This window comes from Ranitomeya imitator, chromosome 8, assembly GCF_032444005.1.
Source record: "Ranitomeya imitator isolate aRanImi1 chromosome 8, aRanImi1.pri, whole genome shotgun sequence".
NCBI classification, from domain to species: domain Eukaryota; kingdom Metazoa; phylum Chordata; class Amphibia; order Anura; family Dendrobatidae; genus Ranitomeya; species Ranitomeya imitator.
In genome coordinates this window covers 202,535,450-202,550,262 of record NC_091289.1, presented here as the reverse complement: position 1 = coordinate 202,550,262, position 14,813 = coordinate 202,535,450, and the positions used below count along the sequence as shown (strand labels likewise).

Below are 14,813 nucleotides of genomic sequence, written 5' to 3'. Positions count from 1 at the left end.
GCCTGTCCTGTGGTCCCTACCCTGGACTGTGGATGCTGAAGCCTTCAGTAAAGGTAAAGAGACTGCAACCTTGTGTACTCGTTATTCACTGCGCCTCTCACCATCCATCACCTACACTCTGGGAAGCCCTGGGGACATACTTCACCTGTGGGAAGGTATACCATCTAGCTGCCACAACATCACCCCAGCGGACCCCTAAGCAGTGTCGGTCACCCTGACCGAATACCACAGGTGGCGTCATGAACACTATCCCTTTAAAGAGCTTCCCCCCCCCATTTCATCAACGGACCTCCCGAGGGCCACGGACCGGGCCAGCCGCCGTGACATCCCCATTGACTACAGAAGGGCCCGGTACCAAGTATTCCCACGGCCCACGGGGGCGCTCCAAACTCATCAGCAGTGTGCGCAGGACGAGATCCGAAAACCATCAGCAGTGTGCGCTGGACGAGCCGAGGAAACCATCAGCAGTGTGGCTGGATGAGCTCAGGAAACCATCAGCAGTGTGCGCAGGACGAGCCCAGGAAACCATCAGCAGTGTGCGCAGGACGAGCCCAGGAAACCATCAGCAGTGTGCGCAGGACAAGCCCACTGCTCCTGAACCGCGGCCTGGAGCACCATCATCCATAACTGACGCCGGACCGGGTGACCATGTCCACTCCCACTGCTCCTGAACCGTGGCCTGGAGCACCATCATCCATAACTGACGCCGGACCGGGTGACCATGTCCACTCCCACTGCTCCTGAACCGTGGCCTGGAGCACCATCATCCATAACGGACGCCGGAGCGGGTGACCATGTCCACTCCCACTGCTCCTGAACCGTGGCCTGGAGCAACATCCATTTACATTACACAAATTTCAAAAGGTCAACAAGAATTTTTTTGCTCGTATAAATGGTTTTATGGATGAAGACCAAGCATTAGTGGACATATCGTTCAATCGCTCAGCCCATTCACGCTGCACCATTATCATAAATGATGGGTACGGCCGGGGTCACACTCGCGAGTCTCTGGCCTCAATGCCCGGCACTGCTGTCGGCACTCGGACCGGAGCGCTCCTCTGGATAGAAATACATGTAACCGCCCAGTCCGGTCCCGAGTGGCGGCGGCAGTGCCAGGTATTGAAGACAGAGACTTGCGCGACTTTCTAGCATCACACACGAAAGTGTGACCCCGGCCTTAACGTCAAAATCTGCAGGAATGCCTGTAGCCACATTGAAGCTGACCAGGATGGCTGGAGCAGGTGGGATCTGCTAATCACTGGCTTGAGAGGCCATGACACACGTTAAGCCGACCGTCCACATTAGGCTACTTTCACACTTCTGTTTTTTTTTTAATCCGTCACAATGCGTCGGTGCGACGTATCGACGGATGGGTCAAAAATAGTGAAAAACGGATGCAAAGCATCCAGTATTTCGACGGATCCGCTAGACGGTCCCGTCGAAAAACTGGATCCGTTGCATCCGTTTTTACCATCCGTTTTTTTGACGGATCCGTTTTCCATGCCTAAAAATGGGAGTCTCCCAAATGTGATTGGCTACTGGAAAATAGGGAAACAATATATTGACTGGCTGTCTGTCTTCAGGCTGGCAGGAGTCTTGCTGGCACATTTGGGGGTGACGCCCCAGGCCAAATTCCTGATTCCGAGCATGCTCAGTGTAAAAAAACGGATTCCAGCGCTGGATTCCGTCATACGATGTGTCACGACGGATCCTGCGTCCATAGGGTTCCATTCTAGTTAATGTATGCCGCAGGATCCGTCACAACACGTTTTCCCGACGCAGACAAAAAATGTTACATTGAACGTTTTTTCCAGACGACGGATCCGTCGCACGACGGATGCAACATGTGGCCATCCATCGCTAATACAAGTCTATGGGGAAAAAAAACGGATCACATTTGCAGGATCAGTTTTTTTTTCCCCAAAACGACGCATTGCGACGGATCTAAAAGACGGAAGTGTGAAAGAGGCCTTAGATGGCTGCCAGCTGAACAATGCTTTGGCTGATAGATTTGGCCGATGGTTGGGGGATATGTTGATCTCGGACGATCTATCAATAGTGGCGGGTTCAGCTGACATTAGTCCAATGAATATGGGAGCCCTATTGTTGGCTCATCACGTCGATATCGTTGGGTTTGGCCGATGGCTTAACATGTACGGGGGCACCGAGCAACAAATTGTGGGGGGAAGATATCTATCGGACAAGTCCAATTTCGGACTGCAGTTCATTTTGTTCTTGCAGAGTGTCACGGATCCCTTTCTCCGTGGTGTCACTTATTCGTCATGTGCCCGCTCTCACACGTGACTTGGGGTTGTGCCTGCAAGGGTTAATCTATCTCCCCACTCTCAGTCCCAGCATTCAACCTCTGTCCTATGCTGTAATGGAAGCATAAATCACACACCGACCCAGGCCACACACCCGCTCATATGCGCTGCCACCACTCATCGAATACACGGGCGATGAGTCCCGGAACTAACAATAATACTAATAAAAATATGTTTATCACTCATAAGGCTCACACACCTTTAGGTTATGGATTCTTTAGAACATTCAAGGTTCAACTTGCTAAAGTTTTATACTTTAATAACAAAAGTTCAATGCTTACAATAAGAAAAAGGTATAAAAATATGATAATAAAAAAAGACATACAACTTATGCAAAACAGTGTCAAAATAAACAGGAGAAAACTTACAGAAATCATCTAACTGGTAGTTTGCTTTCTGCTCCCTGAGGGGGGGGGGGGGGGTGAATGGAGTTGGTGGAACACACCAGCTTCTCAGGCTGCCCTCACATGTGAACACAATTCTCTGTCTGCAGCCTAAATTTATAACTTTGGTCTGAGGTCAGGTTTCTAGACGGGCCTCCCAGGTGAATATCATAATTGCGGTCTGTTTGATTGGGCACGGCCACTCTACTAATGAATATATATTTTCCTCTGGCGACACTTGTGAGGTGGTTCCCAGGGATAGCTAACCCTCAGGCTGCAATTAGCGTCTCCCCTCCAAGACCTGGAAGGTGCCAAATGTTGCTTTTCTTCTCGGCCCAAGCTAGACCTCCTGGTGAGATATGGAGACAGAATTTCTACTAGTCCCAAGGAAGTACCTATTAACATCTAGGTGTGACTTGCCTTCAGGACAGATGTTACATTATCACTAGTCACACATATAACCCTAGACATATGTCACTACACATACACACATTATATATATATATCTCATTTCTTTTTTTTTTTTTTTTTTCTTCACCACACAGAGTTAAGCCGGCGATTGACTGTACAGCTTTCTCCGAAAGCACATGAAAATTCACTCAAACAAGCGCTCCTGTGTGTGGGAGAGATGGCCGAGACGACTGCCGGCAGAGCGAGTGCTCCTGTGTGTGGAAGAGACGGCCGAGACGACTGCCGGCAGAGCGAGTGCTCCTGTGTGTGGGAGAGATAGCCGAGATGACTGCCGGCAGAGCGAGTGCTCCTGTGTGTGGAAGAGACGGCCGAGACTACTGCCGGCAGAGCGAGTGCTCCTGTATGTGGGAGAGATGGCCGAGGCAAGTGCCGGCAGAGTGAGTGCTGACAGATCGGATGCCCTTCTTACTAGGACATCCTTTCTGACCGCTCGTCCAGTGTGCCGTCAGCAGAGAGGACGCAGAGCACCAGGAGGGACAGAGACTCCTAGGATAATGGTTTCGGAATCAAGGGGTCACTTACAAGCCCCAAGTTATCAGCCCCAGAGATCCTGGTCAGAGATGCAGCATGGTGACTGATGATGTGACATTATGGACTTCTAGTAGAATGTATGGTGTGCTGTAAAAATTGAGGACTATGACCGCTCAACCCTCTCTTTAGTTCATGCACCCGGAACTGATGCAAAAAACGTTTAATAAAACCTGTAATCCGATAGCTAGATATCAGCATTTACTTTATTGGGGGTGCGGACATATTGTCCCCGTGACATGACACGGCCCTGGGGGATTTCTAGAGTTGGACATTGGCAGCAGGAAGTGTGAAGCCGCGCGACGCACACAGATGTCCTCCTCATTCACAATCGCTCAGCCTGAAATAACCACATTACAAGCTTCCATTACCATCGAGGCAGCCAGGAACGCGTCTACCCCCAACGTCCCCGCCACAAAGACCCCAAACCCATCTCACTGCTGACATCCCATATTCAATATTGTCTGCACAAGGCAATTCATTCACTGCAAATATCATTATTGTTCCTGACCAGACCAGAAGCCGAGGTCAGAAGACGAGGACCCCAGGAGCCACTGCCATCAGCCGATCCATCAACACTACAAAGTCACTGTGTACATACATTACATTACTGATCCTGTATTATACTCCAGAGCTGCACTCACTATTCTGCTGGTGCAATCACTGTGTACATACATTACATTACTGATCCTGAGTTACATCCTGTATTATACTCCAGAGCTGCACTCACTATTCTGCTGGTGCAGTCACTGTGTTCATACATTACATTACTGATCCTGAGTTACATCCTGTAGTATACCCCAGAGCTGCACTCACTATTCTGCTGGTGCAGTCACTGTGTACATACATTACATTACTGATCCTGAGTTACATCCTGTAGTATACCCCAGAGCTGCACTCACTATTCTACTGGTGCAGTCACTGTGTACATACATTACTGATCCTGAGTTACCTCCTGTATTATACTCCAGAGCTGCACTCACTATTCTGCTGGTGCAGTCACTGTGTACATACATTACATTACTGATCCTGAGTTACCTCCTGTATTATACTCCAGAGCTGCACTCACTATTCTGCTGGTGTAGTCACTGTGTACATACATTACATTACTGATCCTGAGTTACCTCCTGTATTATACTCCAGAGCTGCACTCACTGTTCTGCTGGTGCAGTCACTGTGTACATACATTACATATCCTGAGTTACATCTTGTACTATACTCCAGAATCAACAATCCTTGAAATCTGGAACTCCAAATTACCATCAACAATGATTGGGGAGGCGGCAGGGGAGAGGACTCAAGAGATTCAACATACTTCTTGAGCAGAGACCTGTGGAACACATTGTGGATCTTAAGAGCTTTGGGTAATTCAAGATGAAACGCTGCTGGGTTAATGATGGTGAATATTCTATAGGGGCCAATAAACCTAGGTCCTGGTTTCCAGGAAGGGATCCTCAACCCGATATTCCTGGTAGACAACCACACAAAGTTATTGACACAAAAGTCTGCACCTGGCAAGTGTCTCCTGTCAGCCATACGTTTGTACCTGTCTCCCATGACCTTCTCCGCCACACTGAGGATAGCAACAAAGGAAAATGATCAAAACAGAAAACACCTAAGGTAGATCTCCAAATTTTGATTAGTGTGCTTGGTCTGTCCATTCAATGGAAAGCAGAGGAGAGCTGCATCCCCAGTCGAGTACAGAACGCTTTACAGAACTTAGAAACAAATTGGGTCCCCTGATCTGACACCACATCGGAGGGACCCCATGAAGCTTCTTGATCTCATTAACAAAAACCTGAGCAAGAGTCCTGGCATTCGGAAGGGCCGGTAAAGCGATGAAATGAACCATTTTATTGAACCTATCTACAACCTCCAGAACCACAGTCTTACCTGCAGATACCGGTAGGTCAGTAATAAAATCCATGGACAGGTGTGTCCATGATCTACTAGGTATAGGTAGTGGAAGAAGAGGACCAGACGGACGGGTATGTGATACTTTAGAACGCGTGCAAACACTGCAGGTAGCCACCTGTTCAACCACATCCCGATGAAACCCCGGCCACCAAAATGTCGGGAAAAGAGGTCCGCGGTTGCCTTACCTACTGGATGACAAGCAAGCTCCAAGTTATGATGTTCCCTAATAACTTTACGGCACAAATTATACGGTACAAATAACCTCCCTGAAGGCCAGGAGCTTCACCCTGAGCCTCCATCACCTTTCATTCTAGGTCATGGTACAAGGCCGAAATGACTACCCCCTTCTGCAAAACTGAGGCAGGGTTCTCATGGTCACCACCACCAGGAAAGCCCCAGGACAAAGCATCCGCCTTGACATTTTTGATCCCTGGACGCAAAGTGACAACAAAACAATCTAGTAAAGAGCAGGGACCACCTAGCTTGTCTAGGGTTGAGACGTTTAGCCGATTCAAGATATGACAGGTTCTTGTGGTCCATGATAACAGTAATGGGATGGACAGTCCCCTCCAACCAATGTCGCCACTCCTTGAATGCCAATTTAAATTACCAAAAGCTCCCTAGAACCCACGTCATAATTTCTCTGTCGAGGATAATTTTTTGGATAAGAAGGCACATGTACGCCATTTACCAGGGGACGGACCCTGAGACAACACAGCCCCAACCCCCACATCCTACACATCAACCTCCACAACAAAGGGCTGGGAAACCTCGGGTTGACTGATTACTGGGGCTGTGACAAAACAACTCTTTAAGGAGGAAAAAGCCTGCGGGGCGGCATCCGACTATTTAGAAAAGTCAAACCCCTTCCTTGTCAGGTCAGTAAGGGGTTTCACCATTACCAAATAATTTTTAATAAACTTCCGGTAAAAATTAGTAAAGCTCAGAAAACGTTGGAAGACCTTCAGGTTCTCAGGATGGTCTCAGTCAAGTACAGCACGAACCTTGTCCAGATCCATCCGAAAACCCGAAGATGACAACAGGTACCCCAAAAACTGCACCTCCTGGATGGCAAAGACACATTTCTCTAGTTTGGCAAAAACCTTGCTATCCCTTAATATCTGAAGCACTTGTCTGATATGCCCCCGATGTGTCTCAAATCCGGTGAGTAAACCAAAATATCATCCGGATAGACTACCACAAACCTGCCAACCAAATGATGGAAAATATATTTTATGAAATGCTGGAACACCACAGGTGCATTGGTCAGACCAAAAAAAAATAAACAGACTCTGGAAATGCTCCTCAGGGATATTGACAGCCATTTTCCATTCACCCCCGTCCCTGAATCTAACCAATATGTAGGCCACACTTAAATCTGACTTGGAGAAAACCTTAGCTCCCACCACCTGGTCAAATAAACCTGGAATCAGAGGAAGAGGGTAGGGGTCTCGAATAGTAATTAGATTTAATTCTTAAACAGGGACAGAGACCGCCATCCTTTTTCTTCACAAAGAAGAACCCTGCCGCCACGGGTGAAGATGAAGGTCTGATAAGTCCCTTCTCAAGACTTACCGCAATAAAATCTTTCATAGCTCGTCTCTCAGGACTGGACAGATTGTACATTGTCTGGACTTGGGGAGCTTAGCTCCAGGATAGGACAGTCATATGCCCGATGGGGGGGCAAATCCTGACACCCCCTTCTCAGAAAATACGTTCTCAAAGCCAGAGAAAAACCCCGGTAAGATCCCTGTAGATACCGGAGGAAGGGAAAAGCTTAGGCAGTCCTCATGGCAGTAATCTCCCCACTCCAAAATCTCTCTGGATTGCCAATCCACAGTCGGATTATACTTCAGGGTAGACCCAGAACAGGAGTGTGGAGACCCTTCAGGGCATAGCAAGGAATTACTTCATAATGAAGAGACCCCACCCTCAGTCTTATGCTATGTACAATCTGTCAGTGTTCTCTGTGCAAGTGGTGCCGAGCCGATGGCGTAAATAGGAATAGGCTTAGCGAAGGTAGAGCAAGTTCATGAGTTCTAGCAAACTCCGCACCCCCCATACTGACTCCAGCTCCACTGTCTACAAACATAGAAATGCTCTCAGTCCTGCTCTCTAGCACCATCTCTGCTGTCAGGACAAACCGAGAATTACAGGTTGAAGAGGACTATCAAACTCAAGACTCCCAAGGGTTACTTGAGTCTTTTTGCTTAGGAATCAAGGGACAGGCCCCTATAAAATGTCCCTTCCTCCCACCAAAGAAACACACGCCATTTTTATTACGAATCTCAGGGGGACATAGGACGCAGAAGCACCTCCTAACTGCATGTATTCCTATAACTACTGTGAGGCAGTGACCGGTGTTATATGCGATGGTCGCTATGTGTCCTCCTGGATGTGCAAAGAAGCATATGAAGGCCGTGGGAGTTCATTGCAGTCACAGGCGTAGCTGTAATTGCAATGCAAAGTAAGGCTACTTTCACACTAGCGTCGGGCTCGGTCCGTCTCAGGGCGTTGTCTCCGCCGCACAACAGGCGCAGCGGATGCTGCTTTTCAGCGCATCCGCTGCCCCATTGTGAGGTGCGGGGAGGAGGGGGCGGAGTTCCGGCTGCGCATGCGCGGTCGGAAAAGACACGTCGCACAAAAAAACTTTACATGTAGCGTTTTTTTGTGCCGACGGTCCACCAAAGCACGACGCATCCGTCGCACGACGGATGCGACGTTTGGCAATCCGTCGCAATGCTTTAGCAATACAAGTCTATGGGGAAAAAACGCATCCTGCAAGCACTTTTGCAGGATGCGTTTTTTTCTGCAAAACGACGCATTGTGACGGATTGCAGTTAACGCAAGTGTGAAAGTAGCCTGAAAGTGAGTGTTGGTCTTGGGCATGCTATGTGTCCAGGGCAGATTTTAGAAAATCTACATGTGATCAGGGTCCTACTGTCTGCGGCCCCTCGTGCAGAATCTCCGCAAATGTCCACAAACTTCTCTGGTCTCCAAAATCCATGTAGTGTAATGCTTTGTTCACACAGTGCATATTTGCGGTGTTTTTTTCCGCAGATGAATCCTGCTCTCTTGGTAATAAGGAAGCTGCTTACAAAAAGCCAGTTTTGCTGCGTTTTTATTGTCTCTTGTGCCTCTGTATGAAGTTTGGTGCCCCCCAAAAACCATGATGCAACTTCCTTAGGTTTTTGCTCCAAAACCGCAGCAATACCCGATACCTCCGTTTTTTTGTTACCTTTTTTTCCACTTGCTCATTGTTTTCTATGGGTGATAAAAAGCTGAAAAGAAGCGACGAGCGGCAGTTTTATGTGACCGACGGCCACAGGTTATTTTGTAAAAACCCCTGCAGCAGAGGGTTGGGTGTGTCAGTTTTGGTCTTGCAAGCAGTCAGAGCAGATGGCTCTGCAGAGCACTACGTGTATGAGGCAACACAGGGCCAAGAGGAGCCCAAAAAGCTTGGCTCCCTAAGCGTACACGGTGGTGCCACAGTCCACGGCAACCGGTCAAGGACTGTTTTTGTTTGCCCAGCAGCGATCCGGAGGATCTGATTTACTTTCTGTTTGTGAGTACGCGGTACATTAAAAGCCTTTATTTTGAACTTTTGCTGGGTCACTGCCTCCTGAACTACACCACTGAACTACATATGGTGGAGAATGCGGGCAGTGTGAACTAAGGCATACCGCAGAGCGTGCTGCATGTCAGTTATCAGGCCTGAGACGCTGCAGCTCAAGTCGGCTGACAAGATGGAGGAAATACTAAGACAGTTGGCCCTCTATAAAGTGCCCTGAACTATGGGAAGCTGAGCCGTGAGATCCTTGCCCGACTGGGGGCTAACACATATGTACATGCACAATGGGTATTCCAGTCTTTTGTGGAATCTCCTCCCGACAGGGTTCAGGCATATGACTTGCTGCAGCTGGTGAAAAAATGGCTCCAACCTGAGACCTTAACTCCCCTCCAGATGGTAGAGCGTGGTGGTTGACCAGCTGGTGAGGGCTCTGCCAGCAGCCATACAGCGTTGGCTGGGGCAATGGGACCCGGGCACTCTGGACCAGGTGGTTGGGCTGATTGAGTGGTATACAGCCACTGCTTCAGTTCAGCTGTCACGTCGGGCCTCGCCAGCTCAGGAGCCTAGGAAAAGTCCACGACCCTCCACTGGGGCCAATCCGGACCAAGACCATACTGAGGGGGTATCCCGAAAGGAGATTGACAACAGACCCGTGTCCCATAAATCGATCTCAAGGTCCCCTCTTGTTGCATCTATTAAGTGCCAAGGGCCCGGACATGTAGCTGCCAACTGCCCCCTGACCCCATAGACTGCGGGTATATTCGCCGAGTGTCTATGGACGCCCAGCCCATCTGCACCGCAACTACAATCACTGCTGGCAGCGAACCCCAACTGTGCAAGGTACTCGTCAACGGGTATCAGATGGAGGTTCTCTTGGACTCGGGGAGCTTAGTAACTCTGGTTCATGGGTCTCTTGTTGCCTGGGACAGCCCCACTGGACGTAAAGTAGGGGTGATGTGCTCCGAGAGTACCTGACCGCGGAGGTTAATTTTTCCACACCATGTGGGGACATTAAACAGGTGGTGGGAGTGGTGAAGACCCTTCCATATGGGACTGTGTTGGGAAGAGACTTGCCCCTTTTCTAGTACCTGTGGGAGACCAGGGTTAACCTTCCCAGGGAAAATGTTATTCTGGGGGCAGAACTTGAAGACCCCGAGTCAGGGATACCAGTCATAGGGGTCGCCATCCTGGGGACAAAGTGTCACCCCGATAGGTTTCCCCTAGAGGTATTGGCAGGAGAGGACGAGGAGACCCCACCAATCCCTGAGCTGGAGGTGTCCCCTGGTAAGTTCAGCTCCAGGATCCCACCCTGGCTCAGGCACGAGGAAGGGTGATTGAAACTAATGGAGTAGCTCAGCAACCAAGTGCAGAGACAGTTTTCCCTGCATGCCTATCCACCAGGAGCTGTTATACTAAGTGGATAAAGTCCAGGATAAGGTGGTGGAACAGCTGGTGGTGCCCCAATCTTGGATCACACCCACATGTTAGGAGGGCAATTGGGGGTCAAAAAGACACAGGAGCGCATTCTGCAGCGTTTTTTTGGCCTGGGGTCTACGCGGAGGTCCTGTGACATGTGTCTGGAGTGCCAACTATCCTCACCCACCATGAACTACCGGAGTCCACTGGTGCCTCTGCCCATCATAGAGGTACAATTTGAGCAGATAGCAATGGATCTGGTAGGCCCCATAGTGAAATCCACCTGGGGCCACCAACATTCTGGTTGTAGTGGATTACGCCACGCGGTACCCAGAGACGATACCACTTCGCCACACCTCGGCCAAGTTAATAACCTGCGAGCTGTTTGCAATGTTTTGTCGCCTTGGGCTGCCAAAGGAGATCCTCACCGATCAGGGGACTCCTTTTATGTCCAAGGTGACAAGGGAGCTATGTAAGCTGCTCCAGATCAAACCGATACATACGTCGGTGTACCACTCTCAAACCGACGGGCTGGTGGAGAGGTTAAATAAGACCCTTAAATCCATGCTAAAAAAGGTGGTCACCAAGGACGGGAGGGATGGGGATATGTTACTGCCCTATCTAATGTTCGCTATCCGCGAGGCATCGCAGACGTCCACAGGGTTTCACTGTTTGAGCGAGGATACCGCGGCACTACACTCCACAATTATAGGTTCGCCCCTGAAACGTCCCCCCGACACAGGGGTATTTTCCCGTAAAGAGGGCTCAAGAGAAGCTGGTCTTACCCATTTATCCCGCAGGCATCTATCCACCCAAATAGCCAATGACATGGCAGCCTCCAGTGACTCTGGGGTTTCATACACTGCCAAGGCATCTGTCAACCGTTCAGTAAGACCTTGACAAAATTGTCTTCTGATGGTCATTCCATTTGGTATCGGTTGACCACCTGCAGAATTCTGAGCTATAAGTCTCTGCAGCTGCTCTGCTAGCACAGAAAGGGGATCCATGAACCCAAAAAAAATTCACACCATAAAACCACACAACACAAACAAGTGTCTATTTTTTAATAATGGCCGCTGATCATGTCACACTGGTGAGGGAGAAGCTAGATGCACAACAAGGAGAAGAGGGTGGGGGAGCCCAAACACTAGGAAAGTGGGGACAGAGACCCCGCAGATCTGACAATACTCTGTCTGTCCTAAATATGTCCTTATATAGGTTCCACACATATCGCTGAGCAGGAACCTAATCCCTGACTGCCCATGGCGATAGACCATACATTGGGAGGGGATGGGGTGAGCACTAATCAGTCCCCATTAAAACTAAAGAAGTAGAGGGTAGACAAACGAGGGAATACATAGATTGAGAAGACAAGAAAGCTCAAGCCAGCAATCCTCCAAGAGGCTCCAAGAAGAACCTGGTCGACTTCTAGAACTTCCAACAGACAGCGTTAAATAGAGCTATCACCGATGCCTTGCTGAAGGGACTAAGGGTATTTAAGCCCGCAGCAAAAGGGTGAGTTAATCAGCAGCAGACAGTGGAGATGACCGCTAGGTCCTAGAGGGAGAAGGATATCACTCCACAGCAGAGATATCAGCTCATCAGATATCAGCCTCCTATAACGCTCCAGCACTGATATAACCTCCAGACATTACACCATATGTGACTGATATCAGCCCCTCTTATAACGCTCCAGTACTGATATAACCCCCAGACATTACACCATATGTGACTGATATCAGCCACTTATAACGCTCCAGTACTGATATAACCTCCAGACATTACATCATATGTGACTGATATCAGCCCCTCTTATAAAGCTCCAGTACTGATATAACCTCCAGACATTACACCATATGTGACTGATATCAGCCCCTCTTATAACGCTCCAGTACTGATATAACCCCCAGACATTACATCATATGTGACTGATATCAGCCTCTTATAACGCTCCAGTACACCACCCCACAGACAGGGCATATACCCACCAGCGACATGGCGGACACCACCCTACAGACAGGGCATATACCCACCAGCGACGTGGCGTACACCACCCTACAGACAGGGCATATACCCACCAGTGATGTGGCGTACACCACCCCACAGACAGGGCATATACCCACCAATGACATAGCGTACACCACCCTACAGACAGGGCATATACCCACCAATGACATAGCGTACACCACCCTACAGACAGGGCATATACCCACCAATGACATGGCGTACACCACCCTACAGACAGGGCATATACCCACCAGTGATGTGGCGTACACCACCCCACAGACAGGGCATATACCCACCAATGACATGGCGTACTCCACCCCACAGACAGGGCATATACCCACCAATGACATGGCGTACTCCACCCCACAGACAGGGCATATACCCACCAATGACATAGCGTACACCACCCTACAGACAGGGCATATACCCACCAGTGATATGGCGCACACCACCCCACAGACAGGACATACCCACCAATGACATGGCGTACACCACCCTACAGACAGGGCATATACCCACCAGTGACATGGCGTACACCACCCTACAGACAGGGCATATACCCACCAATGACATGGCATACACCACCCTACAGACAGGGCATATACCCACCAATGACATGGCGTACTCCACCCCACAGACAGGGCATATACCCACCAATGACATGGCGCACACCACCCTACAGACAGGACATATACCCACCAATGACATAGCGTACACCACCCTACAGACAGGGAATATACCCACCAGTGACATGGCGCACACCACCCCACAGACAGGACATATACCCACCAGTGACATGGCGTACACCACCCTACAGACAGGGCATATACCCACCAGTGACATGGCGTACACCACCCCACAGACAGGGCATATACCCACCAGTGACATGGCGTACACCACCCCACAGACAGGGCATATACCCACCAATGACATAGCGTACACCACCCTACAGACAGGCCATATACCCACCAATGACATGGCGTACACCACCCTACAGACAGGGCATATACCCACCAATGACATGGCGTACACCACCCTACAGACAGGGCATATACCCACCAGTGATGTGGCGTACACCACCCCACAGACAGGGCATATACCCACCAATGACATGGCGTACACCACCCTACAGACAGGGCATATACCCACCAGTGATGTGGCGTACACCACCCCACAGACAGGGCATATACCCACCAATGACATAGCGTACACCACCCTACAGACAGGGCATATACCCACCAGTGACATGGCGCACACCACCCCACAGACAGGACATATACCCACCAATGACATGGCGTACACCACCCTACAGACAGGGCATATACCCACCAGTGACATGGCGTACACCACCCTACAGACAGGGCATATACCCACCAATGACATGGCGTACACCACCCCACAGACAGGGCATATACCCACCAGTGACATGGCGCACACCACCCCACAGACAGGACATATACCCACCAATGACATGGTGTGCACTACCCCACAGATTGGGTGCGTATCCTTGGATATTGATACCACAGGGTGCACATTTCCCTGGTGACAGGAGATGCCCAAAGTGACCTACCCCTCGCAGACCCATCAGCGCCTCCGTCCAGCTCGGTGCAGCTTATGAACACAAGGAGCAGCTAATCCTGGGGGGATGGAAGGGATGAGCCCCTCAGGTGCGCTCAGTGTCGCTCTCTGTGGCGTTGTGACCCCAGGGAGTGGAGCGCAGGACAAGCAGAACTTCAGGGACGGTCAAAAGAGGGGAAAAAAAAAAAAGAGGGAGAGGGTTACTGGTTCCTGATATAAATCCGCCAGGACAATAGCGCCTTGCGGAAGTGTATGTTCCTTGAATGGGCGACACATCGTTTATCTGCCAGCCTGACAAGCTTTCACAGTGGCTGAAACAACGGAGTCCCGAGTCCCCGGCCCCCTATAAAATATGCAGGGGGCTTTATTCACAGGCGCTGCCTTCCGTCCGCTCGCTCTGCAGCACTTTTTCTCCTCTACTTTCTATTCAGCCCCTGTTGCACAGAAAGGCACAGAAGCCCTGAGCCCCCCACTTTCACCTCCGCACAAAGGAAGGAACTTCTGACCTTTTATTTGGGGTCTTCACCAACTTGGAAGACGACAAAACATTTAACACCAGGAGAAGGGGCAGCGAAGGAAACGTCCCTGAAGACAGAAGAATCCCCCTTGGCCTTTATT

General features: G+C 49.9%; 1 protein-coding gene across 5 annotated transcripts in view; it reads right to left on the bottom strand.

The window, feature by feature from the left end:
- Positions 1-14,813, bottom strand: part of SLC6A9 (solute carrier family 6 member 9) — a 224,919-nt gene that overhangs the window by 103,198 nt on the left and 106,908 nt on the right. Inside the window, exon 1 of one of the 5 annotated variants that reach the window (XM_069735851.1) lies at positions 14,188-14,450. The exons of the other annotated variants lie outside the window; for them this stretch is intronic. Coding sequence (XP_069591952.1) covers positions 14,188-14,202 — 15 coding nt within the window. The 5' untranslated portion in view covers positions 14,203-14,450. Of the gene's footprint in view, positions 1-14,187; positions 14,451-14,813 lie in introns of those variants that run through there. 5 annotated transcript variants of the gene reach the window in all.